Source organism: Notamacropus eugenii, chromosome 6 (genome assembly GCF_028372415.1).
Source record: "Notamacropus eugenii isolate mMacEug1 chromosome 6, mMacEug1.pri_v2, whole genome shotgun sequence".
NCBI lineage: Eukaryota > Metazoa > Chordata > Mammalia > Diprotodontia > Macropodidae > Notamacropus > Notamacropus eugenii.
In genome coordinates this window covers 120,362,883-120,385,353 of record NC_092877.1, presented here as the reverse complement: position 1 = coordinate 120,385,353, position 22,471 = coordinate 120,362,883, and the positions used below count along the sequence as shown (strand labels likewise).

Below are 22,471 nucleotides of genomic sequence, written 5' to 3'. Positions count from 1 at the left end.
TGTATTTATGGTTATTTGTCTTAATAGCATTTTATGCAAACCAATTTTGAATGACGGAAGAATTTTCCAGTACCTAATTATTTCAATATACTTTTGTTTTAAAACAGGTCACACCACTAAGCTCAATCCCATTCTGCCATTTTACAAGCTACAAATGCTTGCTTAGCAGCTGAGGGGCAATTTTTAGAAGCATATTTGAAAAGTGAATAAAAATCCATATAAAACAAATATTCAAATAGTTTCCATAGGAACACAGATAAGTGTGACCCCATCTCTTAGTCTTCCATAATGCTGCATTTGTGCTAACCTTTTTCTTAAAACTTATTTAACTCTAGCAGGAATTAAGTTAACGGTCCCCCAAAATGCTCTAATTCAAGCTAAACTTGTAATTAATGGCTACAAACAGCAACTATACATTAATTCTAGCTGAAGTACAAGTTGTTGAGTGACGTTCCATTCCACTTTCCCAAGCACAAGATAATGGCAAAGTGTTGATATCCTGATCCTCCACTTCTGCCAGAAAACCTTGGTTCTTGATTTGTTGCATGCATTGCCATACTGGCCCAGACATCACATAATAGATAGTAGGTGTCTGGAATTCATTGAAAGTAGAAGCAGCAGCAACAGTATAAGCACCCGTGTTTTCAAAGAGCATCCAATCTCCCACGTGCATTTCTGGTAAATCACAGCGTTCAACAATTTGATCAGGGCCATCACATGTTGGTCCCCATATGCTACAAGAGTAATATTTCTCATCTGGTTTGGGTCTCTTTTGTAGAATAGGTTTAACATAAGCATGATCAAACAGGATACAATTAATGATCCATATACTCCATCATTTACATAGTACATAAAGGTTTGGTAATCTGCATCATCTTTATCATCAGAACCTGTCTGTTCCTTCAATACAAGTTTTTTGGCAATGATGTTAACTGCAAGCGTGAAAGCTGATGCAACATAGTATCTGCATTATTCAGCTATGATTCTCACTCCAGTCAGAAGGAAAATACTTGTCCAATGCTGGATTGATTACACTTGAGATCTCTTCAAACTTAAGCTTTATATCTTCAGAACCAGGAAAGCCATTACCAATATCAAGAAGACACGTTGAAACCAAACTCTACCCCCATGTCAAATACACATTGAGCATCAGAAACTGCTTGGACGAAGATTTCTGGATCAGTACAACCACTTCCCACATGGAAACTGACTCCAATAACATCAATATTTAGTTCCTTTGCTCGCTCAAAGAGTAGCCTACAAATTCTGAGAGTGGCACCAAATCTAACACTTAGATGACAGCAAGCTTTGGAGACATCAGTGGTGATCCTCAAAACCAGCTTTGCCTTTGGATGGGCTCTGGCAACTTTCATTAACTCTACTTCACTATCAAAAGTCATCATTTGTAATCCATTGTTGGCAGCATACTTAATTTGTGACACTTGCTTGCATAGATTTGCACAGATTATCCTCTCTGGAGGTACCCCAAGACTTTGTACTAATTGTATTTCAGTCTTGCTAGCACAATGAAATCCTGCTCCTAAAGCAGCAAGTGTCTTCACTACAGCTCTGCTGTCATTACATTTAACAGCACAAAAAGGACTCAGGGAAGAGCTTTGTACCATCTCAGATGTTTTTTTAAAATTTATTTATTTTTAGATAATGATATTCATTTCCAAAAAATTTTGAGTTCCAATTTTTCTCCCCATCTCTACCCTCCCCCCACCCCATAACACCTTTCATTCTGATTAGCCCTCCCCTCAATGTGCCCTCCCTTCTATCATACCCCACCCTTCCCTTATCCCCATCTTCTCTCTTTTCTTGTAGGGCAAGACAGATTTCTATATCCCATTACCTGAATTTCTTATTTCCCAGTTATATGCAATAATAATTCTCAACTCTCGTTTCTAATACTTTGAATTCCAACTTCTCTCTCTTCCTCCCTCCCCACCCATCCTGAGAAGGCAAGCAATTCAATACAGGCTATATATGTGTCATTTTGCAAAAGACTTCCATAATAGTCATGTTGTGTAAGATTAACTATATTTCCCTCCATTCTACCCTGTCCCCTCTTTTTTCTATTCTCTCATTTGACCTTGTCCCTTCCCAAAAGTGTTGACTTCTAGTTACTCCCGTCTCTCATTTGCCCTCCCTTCTATCATCCCCTTCACCCCACTTGTCCCCTTCTCCCCTACTTTCCTGTAGTGTAAGATAGATTTTCATACCAAATTGAGTGAGCATGTTATTCCCTCTTTGAGCCATGTGTGAAGAGAGTAAGCTTCACTTTTCCCCTCTCACCTCCTCCCTTTTCTCCTCCATTGAAAAAAAGATTTTTATTATCTCTTTTATGAGTGATAATTTGCCCCATTCCATTTGTCCCTTTCTCCTCCCAATATATTCCCCTCCCTTAATTTTATTTTTTTTATAGATATCCCTTCTGATTCAACTCAACCTGTGCTCTCTGTCTATATGTGTGTGTGTGTGTGTGTGTGTGTGTGTGTGTGTGTGTGTGTATAACCCCTCCACCTATCCAAATACTGAGAAAAGTCTCAAGAGTTCCAAATATTATCTTTCCACGTAGGAATGTAAACAGTTCAACTTTAGTAAGTCCCTTATGATTTCTCTTTCTTGTTTACCTTTTCATGCTTCTCTTGACTCTTGTGTTTGAAAGTCAAATTTTCCCTTCAGTTCTGGTCTTTTCATCAAGAATGCTTGAAAGTCCTCTATATCATTGAATGACCATTTTTTCCCTTGAAGTATTATACTCAGTTTTGCTGGGTAGGTGATTCTTGGTTTTAATCTCAATTTCTTTGACTTGTGGAATATCCTATTCCAAGCCCTTCAATCCCTTAATATAGAAGCTGCCAGATACTGTGTTATCCTGATTGTATTTCCACAATACTTGAGTTGTTTCTTTCTAGCTGCTTGCAATATTTTCTCCTTGACTTGAGAACTCTGAAATTTGGCCACAATATTCCTAGGAGTTTCTCTTTTCAGGTCTCTTTTAGGAGGTGATCAGTGGATTCTTTGAATATTTATTTTGCCTTCTGGTTCTAGAATATCAGGGCAGTTTTCTTTGATAATTTCATGAAAGATTATGTCTAGGCTCTTTTTTTGATCACTCTGCCATCTTGGCTCCACCCTTCTCAGATATTTCTTTAGGATGTCCCCAAGGTCAGCAACATAGAAGGCATCTTTATCATTCTGCCCTGGAGGTCTGTTGCAGTCCTGCTCCTCTCAGTGCCACGTGGTCAGGACTGGGCTCCACTCAGCGTCCTGTGGGATAGACCTTTCCTGTTGGCCTTCCAGGTTACCTTTGGCTGGAAATCTCTTTCACTCTGTTGTTCTGTGACTTCTGCTGCTCTAGAATTTGTTGAGAGTCATTTTTTACAGGTATTTTATGGGCTGTGGGGGAAGGGCTAGAGTTTGTGTGTCTTTCTACTCTGCCATCTTGGCTCCATCCATCTCCGATGTTTCTTTAGGATGTCACCAAGATCAGCAACATAGAAGGCATCTTTATCATCAGAAGAAGAAACTTCATTAATTTTCTGGTCTAGAATATCCTTAGCAGTAAAGCCTTCATCAAGGAAACTAAAGTTAAATTCACCATTGCTAAAGTTGTTCATGGTTTCTTGGTGTTCCTCTAAAGTGCAACAGAACGGAAAACTAAGAGATGGAATTTAAAGACAGGCTATTTCCAGCTTTACACCAGGAAAATAAAGTCTTGTGCAATACAAGGCTACGACTTTGCCTTCAGTGCAGCCACTGCCCTGGCTGTTCTCTTAAAGCGCATGGACAGAGTGGGCAGACCCCATGGAGATGCTCCTGATGAAGGACATTTGATGGTGACAACGCCTTCCCCCCAACCTCCACCTCCATTCACCTGCCTCCTGCCCAGCCAGAGAAGCTGTGCCAAACCACCGGCCAGAAGTGGCACGAGAGCTGGTGGCAGAGAAGCTAGCGACAGCTTTGGCTGAAGGGGTCTGGCCCATACATGTTTTTTTAAATAACTCTTTTAGAAAAGTAGTCACCCTGGGGGAAGGAACCCTTCTCTGTTTGCTGTGCACATTCCCCCTTCTCTCCACCCCCCACCTCCCAGTGCCCTGCTCCTTTTAGGCTTCTGAAAGAAGACTATGGGATTATCAATTTAAAAATATAAAAGGGACACTTCAGGGGTGGAGTTAGAATGTCTGAGGAAGAGGTGAGCTCTTTCAACATTCCCCTCCAAACAACTTTAAAATAACACATCAAATCAAATTCATGAGTAGCACAACCAAAAAAAGGCTGGAGTGCGACTTTTTTTTCCAGGTCAAAACAACTTAGGAGGTCAGAAGGAGATGTTTGTGACAATGGAGTGGGGACTTGGTAGCAACACCAGCTGTGGGCCTTGGAGATGGCTCTAGTAGTCAGATGAATGATCAATTTATTAGGCTAGTTGACAATCAATAAATTGATGGTCATTGGCTTCTCTTTGTAATGAAAGACAAAACCATGAAGATAACTGAATGCATAAATACCTTTGGAAAAGGGGGTGCCCCCAACAGGTGAAAATCAACTTTGAACAATTAATGAGGGCAAAGATTTTTAAAAGTGATGGGCTGAAAGCCCTCAGTTCTTCCTGCTGAGGATATAGCTTGATCATGAGACTCAGCTACCTCCAGCAATCTGGAAAAAAGGAATTCATCTCCACTCAAACTACTCTGGTTGGTTTTTTCCTTCATGAGTTGGGTTACCCTAAACTCCAAATCAAGGAGCAGATTCCTCTCCCCCTCTCTCCCAATTTGCACAATCTCATCTATCAGCAATGTCCTTCAAAGACTAACTGTCCTATAGGGGCTGGTCCCTGAATAATGAAATAGAAAAAGCCTTAATCCTAATTTAGTAATTGGTTATTAATGTAATAGAAAATAATGATTTCTTCTCAGCAATAGCAACAGCTTCAGCAACTTTCAAGTTAGAGATGTTGTAGGTCCAAGAGGACTGCTTGCAGTCACAAGGGAACAGGTACCCTGAGGAGCAATATTGCTTACAGCTATAAGGGATCAAGAGTCCTTCTTGGGTAAGGATCAGGAGAGCAGTGACCACACCTTCCCCCAAATCACACCACTTTTGAAGCACCAAAAAACTTCCAGTTTTGGAACAGTATTGCCTGAAAGCCTGAAGGTTGAGACTGTACTCTTCCCAGGAAAGAGCCCACCTTAAAGAAATGTTAAAGTGAAGAATTCTTGGAAGGTCTAAAAAAATTATTTTCAAGTCAAAAGGAAAAACTGGGGACCAAAATGAGAGCAATACAAGAAAATTACAAAAAGGCAATTAAATTTGTAATAAGAAGCACAAAAAATTCTGAAGAAAATAACATCTTAGAAAACACAATGCTATCTGGGGAGGGAGGGGGAGAAAATTTAAAACTTATGGAAGTGAATGTTAAAAACTGAAAATAAATAAATTAAATATTTAAATGAATTTTTTTAAAAAATAAAAGAATAAAAATACACTAAAACAAAAAGAAAGAAAGAAAACAGAATTGGTCAAATGGAAAAAAGTACAAAAATTCACTCAGGAAAATAGCCTTTTATTCTTGTTTTTCTCTTTATGGGAGGATGGATTTATACTGTTTTAAAATAATATTTTGGCTTTTTTCCCACAGTTAAAAGTAAAGACAATTTTAACATTCATTTAAAATACATTTTGAGTTCTAAATTTTCTCTCTCCCTCCCTAATGTTTCCCCTCCCTTAGACAGTAAACAATTTCATATAGGTTATATATGTTCAATTATGCAAAAATATATTACCATATTAGTCATGTTGTAAAAGAAGAGAGATCCAAAGGGAGGGGGATGAAAAAAATACAGAAGGTAAAAAATAATTTGCTTTGATCTGCATTCAGACTCCACCAGTTCTTTTCTGTAGGTGGATAGTATTTTTCATTATCAGTCATTTGGAATTGTCTTGGATCTTTGTATTGCTGAGAATACCTAAGTCATTCACAAATGGTTATCATACAGCACTGCTTTTACTGTGTACAATGTTCTCCTGGCTCTGCTCATTTCACTCAGTATTGGTTCATGTAAGTCTTTTTAGGTTTTTCTGAAATCTTCTGCTCATCATTTTTTATAATGCAATAGGATTCCATTAAATTTATATATCACAGCTTGTTCAGTCATTCCCCAATTGATGGGCATCCCCACAATGTTCACTTCTTGGGTATCACAAAAAGAGCTGCTATACATGTGAGTCCTTCTCCCTTTTTATGATCTCTTTGGGATACAGACCCAGGAACACTATCTATCTATCTTTTTTGAACAGTCCTTTCTCACTCAAATCAAATTCAATTGCAAGTCCTGTCATCATCAATCTGATATCAAGGTCCTCTTCAAGAACAAAGTAGTCCAAGCTGCCCTACTGGGGACCCAGCTGGCCAGTTCCAGTTGGGCAATTAAGCTAGTCCTTTCCTCTTCCTTCTCCTCCATCCCCTTCCCTTTTCTTTCTTCTTTTCTCCTCTAAGGCAGTTCTGCCCGAAGGAATGTAAATTTTAATGACAGAAACCTATCTAGTTAACTTGTAGTTTATTGACTTGATTTCTTTCTCAAAGACCAAGCCTTAAACTCAACTCACTTTGGATTTCATTGATTGGACAATAGACTCCTGCTCTGCCCAAGCACCCGCTTAATGGTTCCTTTTTGGTCTCAGAGTGAAAGTCAAGAGTAACTGTTTCTCTTTTGCCAAAATCATCAACATTTCAATGTATCACCAACAAAACGCAGCAGGAAAAAGAAAAAAAATTCCATTCAAAATTACTGCAGATATTATAAACTAACTACGAGTCTAACTGCCAAGACAAACGCAGGGATTATGTGAACATAATAATGAAATACTTCACGCAAATAAAGACAGACCTAAAATATTAATTGCTCATGAGTAGACTGAGCCAATATATTAAAAAAGACAATTTTACCTAAGTTAATTTACATTTGCAGTACCATACCAAAGTTTCAAAGCATTATTTTATAGAGCTAGAAAAAAATAATAAAATTCATCTGCAAGGGCAAAAAGTCATGAATATCATGAGAATCTATAAAAAATGTGAAGGAAGGTGGCCTATTTCAGGTGGATTTCAAAATATATTACAAAGCAGTAATTATGAAAACAATCTGGTACTGGCTAAGAGTGGTAGATCAGTGGAATAGATTAAGTGTATAATACATAGTAGTGAATGACCATAGTAATCTAGTCTTTGATTGACTCAAACATCCAATCTTTTGGTCCAAGATCTCACTATTTGACAAAAAATCCTGGAAAAGCTGGAAAGCAGTTTGGCAGAAATAGGCATATACCAACATATCATACCATATACCAAAATAAGGTCAAAATGGGTAAATGGCTTAGACATAAAGGGATATCATAAGTAAATTAGTGAAGCAAAGACAAATTTCCCTTTCAGATCTATGGAGAAGAAAAGATTTATGACCAAACAAGAGATAGAGATTATCATAGGAAGTAAAATGGGTAATTTTGATATATGAAATAAAGTTTTTACAAACAAAATCAATGCAGTCAAAATTAGAGGGAAAGTAAGAAACTAGGAAATATTTTTACAGCAAATTTCTCTGATATAGGCCTCATACCTCAGATATACAGGGAATTGAGTCATATTTATGTGTGGGATAAAAAGACCCTTACTCAAAATCTTAAATAAATGAAGAGGCTTCTCAATAAGAACAGAAAGAAAAGGATTTATTACAATTCTTGAGAAAGGGACGTCCTTCCACCAGGTTGGGGAACCTGGTGGAGGGAGACCACTTACAGATATTAAAGCACAATATTTATACCCTAACGCAGAAAATCCCACCTCCCCACTATCCCACCTCTCCACTGGCTGGGAGAAGGGCTCACAATCTAAGTGCGAAAAACTAGGCAAACCCCGGGAAATCGTCATCTATCCCAATACAAATACCTCACCTAATATCTAACTTAACTGCTGATGTGGCTTTAGAAAAGAGGGGAGGAGGAGAAGCAGGAGCTGGTAGGGTTGATGTGGCAACAGTACAACAAACAAAGGGTAGATCTGAGTAACTTCCAAGTTTTGGCTACAGCCCACAGCACTTTCACAAAGAAAGCTGGTAGCTGGGAGGGGTGGGGGTGGGGGGGGCGCACGGAACCAACTGATGGTCCACAAGCCCTGGATACCTGAAACTCAGGTATCCAAGGAGAGAGGCTTTATGGAAGAGAAATTTTATTTAGAAAATCCAATATTCCCCATATCTTTATTATGAAAAGTCTTCACAATCTCCTCATCTCACTCATTTATAAAAAATAAGTCATTCCCCAACTAATAAATGGCCAAAAGAGATGAATACGCAGTTTTCAGAAGAAATCAAAGCTACTAATTGTCACATAAAAAAGGCTCTGAATCTCTACTTATTAGGGACATGTAAGCTAAAATAATTCCCACATACCACTTCACACCTATTAGAGTACCTAATATGACAGAAAAGGAAAATAATAAATTTTGGGGGGGGGGGGAATGTGGAAAAACAGGGACAGTAATACACTCCTGTGGAGTTGGGCACTAGTCCATTTATTCTGAAGATCAGTTTCAAACTATACCCAAAGAGCTATAAAACTGTGCATGCTCTTTGACCAAGAAATACCTCTACTAGGTTTGTGTCCCAAAAAGATTAAAGGAAAGGGGAAAGAAGCTATATGCTAAAATCTATTTATCTATCTATCTATCTGTCTGTCTGTCTGTCTGTCTATCATCTCTTTTTGTGGTGGCAAAGAATTGGAAATCAAGGGGATGCCTATCCATTGGAGAATAGCTGAACAAGTTGTGTTATAAGATTATGATGAAATACTATTATGGTATAAGAAATGACAAGCAGAATGGTTTCAGAAAAACCTGAGAAAATCGATATGAATTGATAAAAAATAAAGTAGGCAGAACCAGGAGAACATTATATACAGTAACAGCAGTATTATAACAATGATCAAATGGGGAAGACTTAGTTACTCTGATTAATATAATGATCCAAGACAATTCCAAAGCAACAATGATGCTATCCACCTCCAAAGAAAGAACTAATGAACTCTGAGTGTAGAATTAAGCATATATTTTTCACTTTCTTTGTTTCCTGCTTTCAATTTTTTTTTCTTACAACATGGCTAATGCGGAAATATGTTTTCTATGACTTCACTTGTATAATTGATACCATACTACTTTTCTTCTTGGTGAATGGGGAAGGAATTTGGGATTAAAATGAAAAAGAATGTAAAAATAAAATTTAAATTTACAGAAATTTAAAAAAGGACCTAAAAAGTCAACTAATTCTGTGTCTTTATGTAAGTGAAGCAACTGAAGACCAGGGAGGCTAAATGACTTTTCCAGTGTCACAAAGGTAGGAAGTAACATGAGTCAGGATTTGAGCAGACATTTACCTGTTCAGATCTGGTGATTTTAATACTATCATTTAACTATTTTTATAGTTATTAACACTATTATTTAACTATTTAACACTATTATTCTAGGTTTTTGTGTTCGTTGCTGAAGAAGACCATGCCATTAGAGAAATAATGACACGACTTGCACTTGACTTTGTTTTGAGTGAGGGACGGAGGGCTGTGCAGGTCACCAGCCTCACTTCTCCTCCAGAGCCATCTGAGTCCAGCGACCACATATTCATCAGGATAACTGGAGATGACCCAGGATGAGGCAAGTGGGATTAAGTGACTTGCCCAAGGTCACACAGCTAGTGAATGACAAGTATCTGAGGTGACATTTGAACTCAGGTCCTCCTGACTCCTGGTGCTCTATCAACTGCACCACCTAGCTGCCCCATTCTAGGTTTTAGGCTTTTAATAGTAGAAGGTTCTGCCCAGTTCTCTCGCTTCTACCTAGTATGTTCAGCCAAACATTGTCTTTGGATTCAACTTCCTAGAGCAAGTGTTTGACTTTCATTGCCAGATTTCATTGGAGTTCATGATGAGCATTCCTTTTACTACCTGATTTTAATCTCTGAAGGTCTATGTTTTTCCCATCATCCGTATAAAGGACATTTACTTCCAAACCATCAATCACTATGGGTTTGGTGACTCTCCAGTTTTTTCAACTCCAACAACCTTTTGATTTTCCACATAGATGAATGGGAAGATGACAAGGTAGCAGGAAAAATAATTGTCTCTTCTATATTCCTAGTTTTTCATACCTGCATATGGCCAGTTAAACACAAAAAAGTGTTTTGAACTCATCCTCTGAGGATGGCATAGTTCTTCAGTTCATGTGTTCTAAGTTGCAGTATGGCTAAAACTGATTGGGGTGCCAATATGATGAACCCCAGAAGCGGGGATAGCATCGGGGGTGTGGCGAGAGTAGGGTGGCTAAGGAGTAGCAAACTGGCCCAGGTCAAAAACAAAGCAGGCCAAAGCTTCTGTGCAAAACAACCTGGCTTTGGGCCAGGGGATACTTAGCTCCTTAGAGAGTTTAGCAATCTAATCAGAAAGAAAGAATGGAAAAAAAAAAAAGATAGGAAAGGGAAGGAAAAAGGAAGAAAGATGTAAGTGAAGGTATCAATTTTTTAAAAATTAAAGAAGACTCCATTTCTTTCTTATGAGAATGTTTCCATTGCTCAGAACTTCATTCTTGAGAGTTTCCTAGATTTCCTGGCTTGACTTTTCCTTCCTTTGAAATCTGTTCCAACATTTAGGTTTCTTGCTTTACCTACCTCTTCCTTTTTGATGATCTCATCTGCCTCCATGGTATCAATTATTCTATGTGTACGATTTTTAAATCCATACATCCACCTATATACCTTGGATCCTTCCTCCTCCCTTCACTCCCTCATATCCAGTATATGCTCCAGTCAAACTGGTCTAACTGTTCTTCTCTCTATATGACATTCCATCTTCTCCCAAGCCTTTGCCCAGACTGTGTCCCCAAACATTCACCATTTTAACCTCTTCCTTTTGGAACCTCTAGATTCCTCCAAAATTCCTTAATATCCTAGTTCTTTCTGTCCCTTCCCCTGAAATCACTTTGAATTGACTCTGCATTTATCCTATATTTACTTGTGAATTTTCTTTCAATTTTTAAAGATTTTTTTTTTAGCTTTTATTTAGTGTTTTGTTTTCCCCCAGTTACATGTAAAAACAATTTCTAACATTCACTTTTAAGAGTTGCAAATTTTCCACAGTCTTCCTCTCCCCTCATTGAGAAGGCAAGCAATTCAATATGGGTGGTACATGTGTAGTCATGCAAAACATATTCATAAGTCATGTTGTAAAAGAGAACAAAAAAACTCCTAAGTAAAAAAGTTATGCTTCCTTCTGTATTCAGACACTATCAATTCTTTTTCTGTGGATGGACAGCATTTTGCATCACTAGTCCTTCAGAATTGTCTTGGATGGTTGTATTGCTGAGAAGTCATTCACAGCTGATCATCTTACAATATTGCTGCATCCTTCCTACACTTTACTTTGTATCAGCCCACGCAAGTCTTCCAGGTTTTTCTGAGAGCATCCTGCTCATCATTTCTTATAGTCTGCCAGTACTCAATCACAATCACACACCACAACCTGTTCAGCCATTCCCCAATTGATGGGCATCCCCTCAATTTCCAATTCTTTGCCTCCACAAAACAAGTTGCTATAAATATTTTTGCTCATGGAGGTCCTTTTCCTTTTTGTTTTCTCTCTTCTGGGACACAGACCTGGTAGTGGAATTGCTAGGTCAAAGTGTATGGGATGGCTCAGGTCCCTACATAAATCAATTACTCAGAGGCTTCTCAAAGTGATGACAGAATGTTGATTTACTAGATTCTCGAGAATCGGGACAATCCTACAGCAGTTCACCTGGAGTAGGAAAGCAGAAGACAAAGAAAAGGCAGTGATTTATATAGACCCTAATTAAAGTCCCTCCCCACCACTGGCCATTATTCTGATTAGCTGAGAATATGATCTTACATTCTAGACACAAAATCTAACCAATCCCTTTTGAAATGAAGACATTGAAGAATTAGGTAAACTTTATCCAATCATTGAGACCCTAATGTACTATACAGTTTTATATCCTTATATGGAATTATTCTGTTCTAAAAATATAGTAACATTGAGCCTCTCAGTCTTACCTCACCCCTGGGAGAAGAATTACAATCTGAGAAGTCTTCACTAAACCTATCCCACTCAGGTGGTTTTATAGAACTTTGGGAATAGTTCCAAATTGCTCTACAGAATGGTTCAATTAGTTCACAACTACACCAACAGTGCATTAATGTCATTTTTCCCCACACCACCTCCAAAACTTGTCATTTACCTTTTCTGTAAATAATAAAACTATCATTTCTTTCAATTATTTAAAAAAAAAGTAAAAAAAGAAACGAAAAAAGGATTCATAGGCTTCACCTAAACAGTCCAAGACAAAAAAGTTCAGCCCCCACTTTAGGGCAAAAACTCCTCAATCCTTTAAAACTCCTCAATCTGGCATTCAGCACCCTCTAAAACCTGGCTCCAAAAGTACCTTGCCTTACTTAACAAAAGCAGCCTGAGGGAATGTATAGAGTGGGGAGGTGACAATGTCTTTTTTGAGGACCCCCCCAAGAGGCCAGTGTCACTAGATTGCACAGTACTGGGGGCTGGTGTAGAGTGTAAGACTAGAAAGACAAGGGGGCACAGCTTACGAACGGCTTGGAAGACCAACAGGTTTTTGTACTTGATCCTGGAGGTAACGAGGCATACCAGAGTCTTGGGGGTGTGTGTGTGCGTTTATGTATGGGGAGGGCTCCCTTTAGGGACTGACTGGAGTCGGGGGAGAAATGAGGCGGGCAGAGCCCCCAGCAGTCGGGTGTGCGATGAGGACGCGCCCTTGGAGCGGCCGCAGTCAGTGGATACATATGGCGAAAGTGAAATCTACAGACTTCCGAAACAGACTGGATGGGGGCGGGGTCCAGGAGGACCCCCCCCCTGGGGGCGGCCCCCTTCCTGCAAACATCTCGTACTCACTTTATGTATCCCAGGCGCACAGTGTAGAATCCCTCAGGACTGTTGCTTTCCACGTGGGGTTTTCTCACACGAATGTGATGACACACCATTATATACAATAGTATAATCGTTTGTATACACACACACGAGAGGCAAACAGGAACACACGTAGGCACGCCCACGCGCACGCCTTTCCGGTAACACTGTCATGGGTCCCTCCCCTCTAACTCTCCCACGCACAGAACCACACACACTTTCATAAAACATTCCTCTCCGCTAACAGACATAAACTTTCTCACGCACACGGAACTCCTCACCGCTAACACACACCAGGCCCTCGCTTAAAACCCTTTTCCGACTTCACACGCTCGCTCGCTCAGATGCTCAGGGTCCACACAACACACCAGCCTCTGCTTCAAGGAGCCGCAAACAAATCCAACGGTCAGCGAGTGGAGGGGCGGTTCCGACGGCAACAACTTAGCCAATCCCAGCTCAGGCTCAGCAGGGTGCGTGGCGGCTGCACTTCCCGCTTCCTCCAGGGAGGAGGCGTCTTCTACCTCAACCGAAAATTTCTTCCGGGACACTGGCCAGTGAGCGCGAAGCCGCTTCTGCGCATGTGCATCCAATTCTCAAATTTTTTTTTTTTTTCTCCTCCCCTCTCTTTGCCGCGAGCCAGTCGGGTAGAGGGGACAGCCTAGACGGTGCGTGGGTCGTGGGAGACCTTGACTCTAGTGTCCGCGGCGTGCACGCCCGTCGGCTCCCCACGTCCACCAGGAGCATCCCGAGACGCCTGGCTTGGGCGGGTCAGCGCGTCGCCCCCTTCCCCACCGCGGACTTGGGCCGATGAGGGCAGAGCTGCGGTGGGGCCATGGCTTCCTCCGACCTGGTAAGTCGGCGGTGGTGGTCGTTTTTAAAAAAAAACCGCTCTGGGCCGGGGAGGAAAGGGGGCGGGCTGAGCCCCGGGCCGCCGCGAGGCCCTGCTGCTCTTCTCGCGGCGGAAAGCCCGACGTGGGAAGAGTGAGAGAGAGGGTGCCAGGGAGGGGGCGGGCCCGCACTGGGCGCCCGCAGTGGGCGCCCGCTGCTGGGGCCGAGGTAACCCGGCTGACTGCTCGGAGGGCGGGCCCCGCCTCGCCCCGCCCTCCCCGCCCCCGCGGAGGCGCGTTCCCGCGGAGGCGCGTTCCCGCGGGGCGGGGCCTGCAGGGAGAACTTGGCCGGCTAGCGAGCCCTCCTGAGGGGGTGCATACGAGTGGGGAGCCTCTGGGCGGGCGGGGCGCCGTGCCGAGCGCGGGTACCGGACGGGAGGAGGTGGAAGGGGACCGAGCGCGGACTTTACTGCCCGACGGGTTACTGGAGCATTTCAGATGGAATCGTTCATATTTATGGCCCGGTCTCGCCCGCAGTCTTGCAGGCGTTCACGAAGGGCGGCTGGGGGCGGGGCGGGAGGTACCCCCCGATTCCGTTAACTCCGGGTTGTTAGCGGTCCGTGTACCCCTCGTGCGCGGCACATCGTCACCTGGGGGAATGAATGCCTTCTCTAAGCTGGCCGGGCCGCCCGGCCTGCCCTCTGGTGCGCCCTCATTGCCCCGGAGCTCGTGGTGCTCCGCCTTCCGTCATTACGGGCCAGCTTGTCCCTTCATCTTAAGATCATGGATTTCGATCCGGAGGAGGCTTTAGACGTCGTGCCGGAGAGCCTCCTCGTTTTGTAGATAAGGAAACGGAGGCCCAGGAGAGACTTTATTAAGTGGAACGAGCTCCGCCAGGCAGCACTCTCCTAGGCACCGCGTCGCCTCTTCTTCCCTTGATTCGTCTTCTTGCAGTAATGGAAATTGTGCTGAATGCTGCACTGCCCTCTGCCCTCACCAGTACTGAGGCATACTCCTTGCTTTTCACTGATATTCCCCTCCCCTGGCACCTTCAGCAAGTTCAGCAGCTCCATCCTCCTAGGTCAGCCTGTCCAGATCCTGTCTGCAGCTCTCTGTTGTTCCCGGGTCAGGCAGTCAGCTAATATGTATGTGCCTCCTGTGTATGTGCCAGGATTAAAGACAGAAAGCCCTTATGGAGCTTACCTAACATGTACACAAATATGTAAATGGTCTTAAGAGGGAGATGAATGCTTGAAGAGGGACTTTTTTTTTTTTTTTTTTGTATTGGAAAATATAGTAGCGCTATGTAGCTAGAATGTATAAAGAGACTTAGTGTGGGATAAGACCATTACTTCACTTTGGGGTTGCTGATAGTTTTTGAACAGAGAAAAGACATAGATCTCTGCCTGAGGAAGATTATTTCGTCAGCTACATGGAAATTTGGGGAAGAAAAAGACTATAGGGAGGGAGACCTATTAGGAAGACCAGTTTGGAAGACCTATTACAGTAGTTCTCAGGAGATACGATCATGAGACCTTTGTCTGAACTACTCTGAAAGTGGCTATCATGAGTGGAACAAAAAGGGAACTACTAGTGTTTGAAGTGTTTGGAGGTAAACTTGGCAGACTTTGACTACTTTGAATATGGGAGAGGAGGGAAGATTCTTTAGAATAGGAATTCTTAACATTTTTTGTATCATGGAGCCCTTTGTCAGTCTTAAGATCCTCTAAGATCTGAAAATAATGTTTTTAAATGCATAAAATTAAATATATAAGATGGTATAAGAAACTAGTTATGTTGAAATAATTATCAAAAATTTTTAAAAGTTCACAAATTCTGGATTAAGAACTGCTGCTCTACTATGACTCTCAGGTTATATATTAGGATAACTGGGAACATGACTAGGAAGACCTTCAACAAAAATAGGGATATTTGAGGTGAGAAGGGTTTAGAGGAGACTAATAAGGAGAAGTCATGTCAACTTGTCATATGTGGTCAAGTTAAATAATTATAATTCAGCTGTATTTTTTAAAACATAATTCAAATATTAAAACTTAGTAAATAATTTATTCTTTTATTTTTTTCCAGGATCACCTGAAAATTAGCTACAGAACAAGATTTTGCTATACTTCTAGGTGATGTTTTACAAAAGTTTTTGTAAACTTGATTTTTGTATCAAATGTTAATGAATAAACTCATTTGTTTTTCTGAAGGAAGGAATATATTGTAGGAGATTTTAAATTTAAGATTTGTTTAAAGTGTTAATACTTTAGTGATGACTGGGAAAATGTTTTTAACAGTAAAATCTCAGTTATTCATACCAATAGAAGGGAATATTATCCTCTTAAGTATTCTCTTCTACTCAATAAGTATTTATTTGTACAGAGAAACAAGTATTGACTCTAGTTAGTGGTCATGAGTTCAAATATTACCTATGTAACCTTGATCCTGCCACAGCCTCCTTGGGCCTCAGGGGTTTCTGTAACATGAAGGATTGGAGTAGGTGACCTTTGAAGTCCCTTTTAGCTCTCTGATCCTATTAAACAGTTCCTGTCAGAAATGCAGAAGGAGACTATTCCTTCTCTCAAGGAATTTATATTCTAGTAAAATCCATTGTCAGGAGCCCTGAATTTGGAGTCATTGGACTCAAAATTCACATTCCAAATCACTTGCAGTACTCCCAGTATAATCTTGGATAAAGCATGTAAACTCTCAGAATCTTCATTTTGTGATTTGTAAACTGAGCAGGTTGGACTAGATAATTTCTAAAGATCCAGTTATAAATCTGGTGATTTTAGGACTTTTAAAGTTATTTTAAGTGAAAGTTTTAGTAAATAGTAGCAATATTTTCCTTTAATGACATGCATTCATATGATCCTTTACTCAAATAATATAATATTTATTTCTGGACTTAGTACTTCAGATACTAAACGTTAGATCTTGAAGTACTTTTCTTCAAGTTTTCATAAAGTGAACATGCCAATGTCTTCCTAATTGAATTTATTTAAGAATTTTAAAATAGAGAAGTGGAATCTAGGCTATAAATGACAATTTAAGTGCTTTAAGCACTCTCCTCTTGTCTCTTTTCTTTTACTTTAGGGTTCCTGATACTGATCTATGGCAGGGGCAGAACATACTGGAAAACATACAAGACTGTTTTGAAGAAAAAAGTAAGCCTGTATTTCTAATTTTTATGTGGAGATGGCTAGAACAAATGAAGATTTAGCTTACTTTAATATTAAAAATAAAATATTTAAATGAACATATTTATAAAAATGTTTTTCTTTGATTTTGAGAGTATAATCTGAAATGCAGTATTCATTTTGGCAGTTGATGTTTGTACTTTTTACGTGGTACCTAGTGAATGCGGATGATTTTTGTGCTTGGATTTCTCTTCGAGGTTCTTAATCCAAGTATTTAATTACTTTTGAAGATTCAGAGTTAAGATGATGAAGTAAGACTTATAGGGAGAAAACAGCAGAAGTTCTATTTCTAAAGCTTATAAAAGAATAGATCTCCCTTCTATCACTGGCCATCTCCTCTGCTACTTTTCTCATCCCAAACCTTTCAACACAGCCAACATCAAGGAAAAGTGTTGCAACATAAATTGTTCTTTATTTTTTCTTTGGAGAGGTACTACAAATCATAACATTATGTCTGGTAACTGTCAGAAAACTTTACATCCATTATTTTAATGCTTTTTCTGTATGTGTGTACATACGTTCACATTGAAATAATATAGTTTAGTTGTATTCACAGTCTTCAAATGTATTTAAATACTTGGATTTGCTATATACTTACAGGCTTATACAAAGATGGCTGGTTTTTTTGGTGTTAAGATTAAATGAAGAGTATCAAAAAAGCCTTTGTATTTTAATCATTTACATGGTATTTTAAGTTCTAAATTTTAGATTTTTTTTTTTTTAAGGTTCTGACACTGGCTTTAGCACAAATCCTGGAAGTCCAACTCTTTGTTCTACTCCTTTCAAATTAAGAAATGATTCTTATTCATCACCAAACGAAGGGGTAAGTTAAAAAGGTAGTGGTCAATATTAGTTTTAAGGAATGGAACTTACGTTTCAGCAAAATTATAAGGCTTATTTTTGCAAAATTGGTCTAGTTTTTCCACTGATTTATAGGAGCAAACAGATTCTACATGTTTCAGTTGTACATTATGTACCTGAAAATTCTATGAGATACAGGGGAACTCACAGAGGGAGCAGATATCCTTTCTAGAGAAGTAGGGAGGGGAAGATGTTGGTGATATGGGAAGGTCATTAGACTGCTCTTAGGCCAACCAATCTTGTGACTTGTGCTACTTAAAATTAGCATTAATCATCAGAGTTAGTTTTCATTTTTAAAAATGTTATTGATATCTATTTTTTACATTGCCTTAATTTCCCCTAGTTTTTTTCCATACCCTGTACTAGAAGGATGTCCCATATAAATAACAAATTTTAAAAAAGTTAAAAACAAAAGCAAAAAAATCAATGTAACATCAATTATAACAAACAACTTAACAGTATATGCAAATGTTCCGTGATTGTAGACTCTTTCACCTCTCCAGAAGAGTTGAGGGAGGTGTCCTCTCACATATCTTCTTTGGGGACATGCTTATTAGTTGTGATTTTGCAATATTTTAAATTTATTTAATTTTTTAAAATTTTAATTTAATTTTTTTGGTGGTTCTTTGAATTTACATTGTTATAATCACGTTGTTTTGTATCATGTGTATGCTATTTTTTTTTCTCTGCTATAATTTCTTGCAGCATGGTCATATTCCATTCCGTTCATGTACCACAATTTGTTTGGCCATTCCTCACTTGATAGGTATCTGTCATAAGCACTGAATTATTTAAAAAGAAATAATAATCCAATAATTTAATTTATTTAATATTTTAATTAAGTTTTTTATTTCTTTAAGGAGCTCTTTGTAATTGAACCTGTATAACTTTTCTGTGCATCTGGTAGATTGACTTGAGTATCTTATGCATTTTGTAGTTAGTTTGAATGATTTCCCTTTGTGCTGTTGCCTATTAGATTTTATTGTTACGTAGAAATGCACATATAAGGCACTATTGTTCAAGCTATGAATTGTTCCAGAGATTCTGGAAGGCAATTTGAAACTATACGTCAAAAGTCATTAAATTTTGTATACGCTTTGATGTAGGCATACCCCTACTAGGCTTATATCCCAAAGGATCAAAAACGAAAGGGACCTCCTATATACTAAGAAAATTGTAGCAGTTCTTTATGTAGTGGTGAAGAACTGAAAACTAAATGGAATCACTGAACAAATTTTAATATATGAATAAAATGAAATACTATTGTGCCTTAAGAAGTGACATCAAATCTGCCTAGGAAGAATTATATAAACTGATGCAAAGTATGCAGGACAGGGAGAATAATTTATAGAATAGCAACATTGAAAAGATAAACAACTTTGAAAAACTTAATAATTCTTACAATTCAGTGACCAGCCATGTTTCTAGAAGACCAATGATGAAGCATGATACCTACTTCCTAACAGAGTGGTGATGATGCAGAATGAGAAATAAATTTTTGAATGTGGTCGGTTATGGGATTTTGTTTTGATGCTACATACTAATTAGAAGGGTTTTGTTTATCTTTGCTTTTTTTTTTTTTTTTTTGGAGGTGAGGTGTGTATGATAAAATTAGAAAATAAATGCTAATTGATAAAATATTAGAAAGAAGCAGTACTTGAAAGAGATTTGCAGGTAACAAAAATGATCATTCCCCCTCCTCCCCTTTCTATTATAAGCAGAATTAAACTACTTTTAGTACAGAGTAAAAACAATAAAATTAAGGTTTCTTAATTTTTTGGGTAGACCCACTGTAGGAATCAAAGAATGAGAAGGGGTGAATAGTAATCAACCTATTTTGGTGGAAGTTGTAGCACGCTGATGAGATCAGAGATCATCCCCAATGTTATGTACAGAAGAGTCAGATATGTAGAGCTTTCCAGTTGATTGCCATGTGAACCACTTTTAATATATGTACTAAAGAACTGTGTTACTTCACCTATTCCTTTTCATTAGTGTTAATAGAGCACTTTTAAAGTATTTAAATTTTAACATATATATTAAGTTAATTCTCAGGATAAATTAATATTTAAAATAAAATCTTGAACATGGGTTCTTAATCTGGAGTATGTGAACTTCAAAAAAAATTTAGTAACTTTAAAATTAGGTTTCTTTGTAATCTTATGTATTTTTTGAATTTTAAAAACATTCCAAGAAGATGTCATAGATTCACCAGACTGAAATGGGCTCCATAACAGACCAAAAAAGGTTGGGAACCTCTGATACAGAATCAGTAGTCTTCTTTTAAGAATGGGTAACCTTAGGAAATACATTTGGTCAGAATCAGCCTTTTAGTTTAGAATTTAAATGTTATTTTGCAATTGACTGAAATTTTCTTCATTTTTTTTCCTATTCCTACTCAGTGCAAGATATCACCTTCAAAATCTGATAGGATTTCTTCAATGAAAAAGAAAGCTAATACCTTAGCCTTTTCACAGCAGTCTGTTGTGACAAAAAATCAGACAAATAACAGTGCAGGTTAGTAATGATATGGATGGGGAAAGGGTTAGGGGGGGTGTTATTTGAAGCCTGCACTGAATTCAGGATTGGCTCTAGGGCAAAATTTTGAAGAAGTCAAAGTTTACCTTAGAGTCCAGATCCTGTGTTGAAACTTATTATTACATCTTGCCATTTCCTCTGTGCTTTCTTCCATTTTTGCTCTTGGGTGACTGTTAACCTGCAAAAGTGTTAATGCTTTTAAGAATCTTGGGAGGCTGCTTTGATTTTTTTTCCTTTCTTTCTAACCTTTTGTACCTAAAGCAAAAAGTGTAAAAGATCATTTCCCTTGGTGTCCTCTGCTGAGGTGGGTTCAGCTAGACTTTGATTTTATTAAATTTTAAAGGAAGAAAGGGAGATGAGGAGGTATCTTATGGGTAGTCATTCTTCATAAGTAAGTAAATAAGAAAATAAAATGCTAGCATTCTACGCCTGAAAAGTTGCTAACTTGTGACATTTATATGGATTCAACAGTGATTTTTAAGGGACATAATTGATGGAGATCTATTCATTTAATTATATAGGTTAGAAAATCTGATATGCAAATAAATGTTTTCCTTTAAAATAGGCATTTTTAAAGTTTCCAAGACTTAACAAGATGTTAGTCTTTTGAAAATTATTTCTTAGTTACTGTTTTATGTTATTTTTAATAATAATATGAAAGTTTTTTCTTAGTTCATAATTTTTTCTTAGCCCCATCCTCTGAGATCCCTCAAAAATTGCCACAAGGTGATTTAATTGGTTTGAAGAATACACCAAATTTAAGATATGCTTCAAGTGGAACTGAAGAATTTTACTTAACAGTTGGATCACCTGGTCTTTTGGCCAAGGAAACAGAGATATTACCATTACCTCAGCAAGCTACTCCTCTTCCTACTCAAGATAGATGGAGCTGTATGTTAAGAAATTCAGTCGTCCAAGAACCTTTGCTTCCCAAATCGAGTGTTAAAACTAATAAGAGGTAAACTTTTTTACACTTCTCAAATAATGGCATTTTCATTTTCACATTTTGTCTTTTTTATTAACAGATTTTGAGGAAAAAAGTAATGCTTCTGTATTAGCATCTTACTTAAAGTTCTGCAATAGGAAGAAAGAATGAGACCTTTGAATGAAAGTAAACTGGAGCTTAAAGTTGTGGTACAAAAGAAGAGAGTGTGGCATTTTGGCTACGTGTGTTATGCAAAAGTTTGAAACTTTAAAAAAAAAAATTAATTTAAAATAAATATTTCGCATATCCATTAGTAATTGGATAATAGTGTAGGTGCAGAGACAATAATTTACCTAAAATTCTGATCTTTGCTGTTGAACATTCATGTAGTTGAATATTCATATATATATAGTATACATTTTATTTTTTGTAATCCATAGCTTAAACTGTGAAGATATAACAGTTTGGTCTGCTGTGAAGAAAGCAAAACAAGATGGTAAAGTGTCAGAAAGATGTCAAAAGAGGAAACAATCAGAATCTTCTAAGCAAATAACACAAGATCCAAAACAGAAAATTCAACAAAAAACTCAAATGAGTTTTTCGACGTTACTTTTAGAAGCAGCAAAAGGGAATTGTAGAAACAGGTGAGTTAATGATTATGGTTTGAGATGAAAAATATATATTTTCTATTTAAAATTCTATAACAAGTATTGGAAATTTACTATTTCCATCTAAAATTGCCATATAATTCAGGTTTTTTTCAGGGAAACATTGATTTAGTATAAAAATAGTGTAAATTTTGCTGTGGGGACATGATTCCTTTTTTACTCAGAAGTCTGGAAAATTCATTTATTAAAGAAATATTAAGTATTAAAGATATTAACTACTTCCTCTGCCTTCAAGTAACTTGCAGTCTTTTAGGGGAAATAAGATATTTTTCATAAATACGTAGAACCGAGAGAACATTATTTACAGTACCAGAAATATTATTTTGAACGAATAAGTCATTTTTGACTATTATAAATACCCAAATTAACTACAAAGGACATATGAAAGAAGAAACTGTCTGCATCCAGAGAAAGAACTGACAAATATAAATATGTATAGAATGA

At 38.3% G+C, this 22,471-nt stretch overlaps 1 protein-coding gene, 1 long non-coding RNA gene and 1 pseudogene across 13 annotated transcripts in view; 1 reads left to right on the top strand and 2 right to left on the bottom strand.

The window, feature by feature from the left end:
- Nucleotides 1-310: 310 nt before the first annotated feature.
- Nucleotides 311-3,725, bottom strand: LOC140511728 (ornithine decarboxylase-like; annotated as a pseudogene).
- Nucleotides 3,726-11,672: 7,947 nt separating this feature from the next.
- Nucleotides 11,673-13,435, bottom strand: LOC140511730 (uncharacterized). Its single transcript, XR_011969654.1, has 2 exons — nucleotides 13,300-13,435; nucleotides 11,673-11,844 (listed from the first exon to the last, which is right to left on the bottom strand). It is a non-coding gene; the product is annotated as an uncharacterized lncRNA (long non-coding RNA).
- The window catches only part of CENPC (centromere protein C), a 69,171-nt gene continuing 60,100 nt past the window's right edge, over nucleotides 13,401-22,471 (top strand). For 4 of the 12 annotated variants that reach the window (XR_011969653.1, XM_072620896.1, XM_072620895.1 and 1 more), the window contains exons 1-7: nucleotides 13,401-13,855; nucleotides 15,921-15,967; nucleotides 16,932-17,002; nucleotides 17,761-17,858; nucleotides 20,299-20,413; nucleotides 21,107-21,392; nucleotides 21,800-22,003. Coding sequence is in view for 11 of the 12 variants with exons in the window: in XM_072620896.1 (XP_072476997.1) it covers nucleotides 13,838-13,855; nucleotides 15,921-15,967; nucleotides 16,932-17,002; nucleotides 17,761-17,858; nucleotides 20,299-20,413; nucleotides 21,107-21,392; nucleotides 21,800-22,003 (839 nt within the window). In the remaining variant the exon portion in view is untranslated. Of the gene's footprint in view, nucleotides 13,856-14,148; nucleotides 14,258-14,444; nucleotides 14,978-15,095; nucleotides 15,445-15,920; nucleotides 15,968-16,931; nucleotides 17,003-17,760; nucleotides 17,859-19,487; nucleotides 19,571-20,298; nucleotides 20,414-21,106; nucleotides 21,393-21,799; nucleotides 22,004-22,471 lie in introns of those variants that run through there. The other 8 variants (XM_072620897.1, XM_072620893.1, XM_072620902.1 and 5 more) reach the window with 8 other exon arrangements.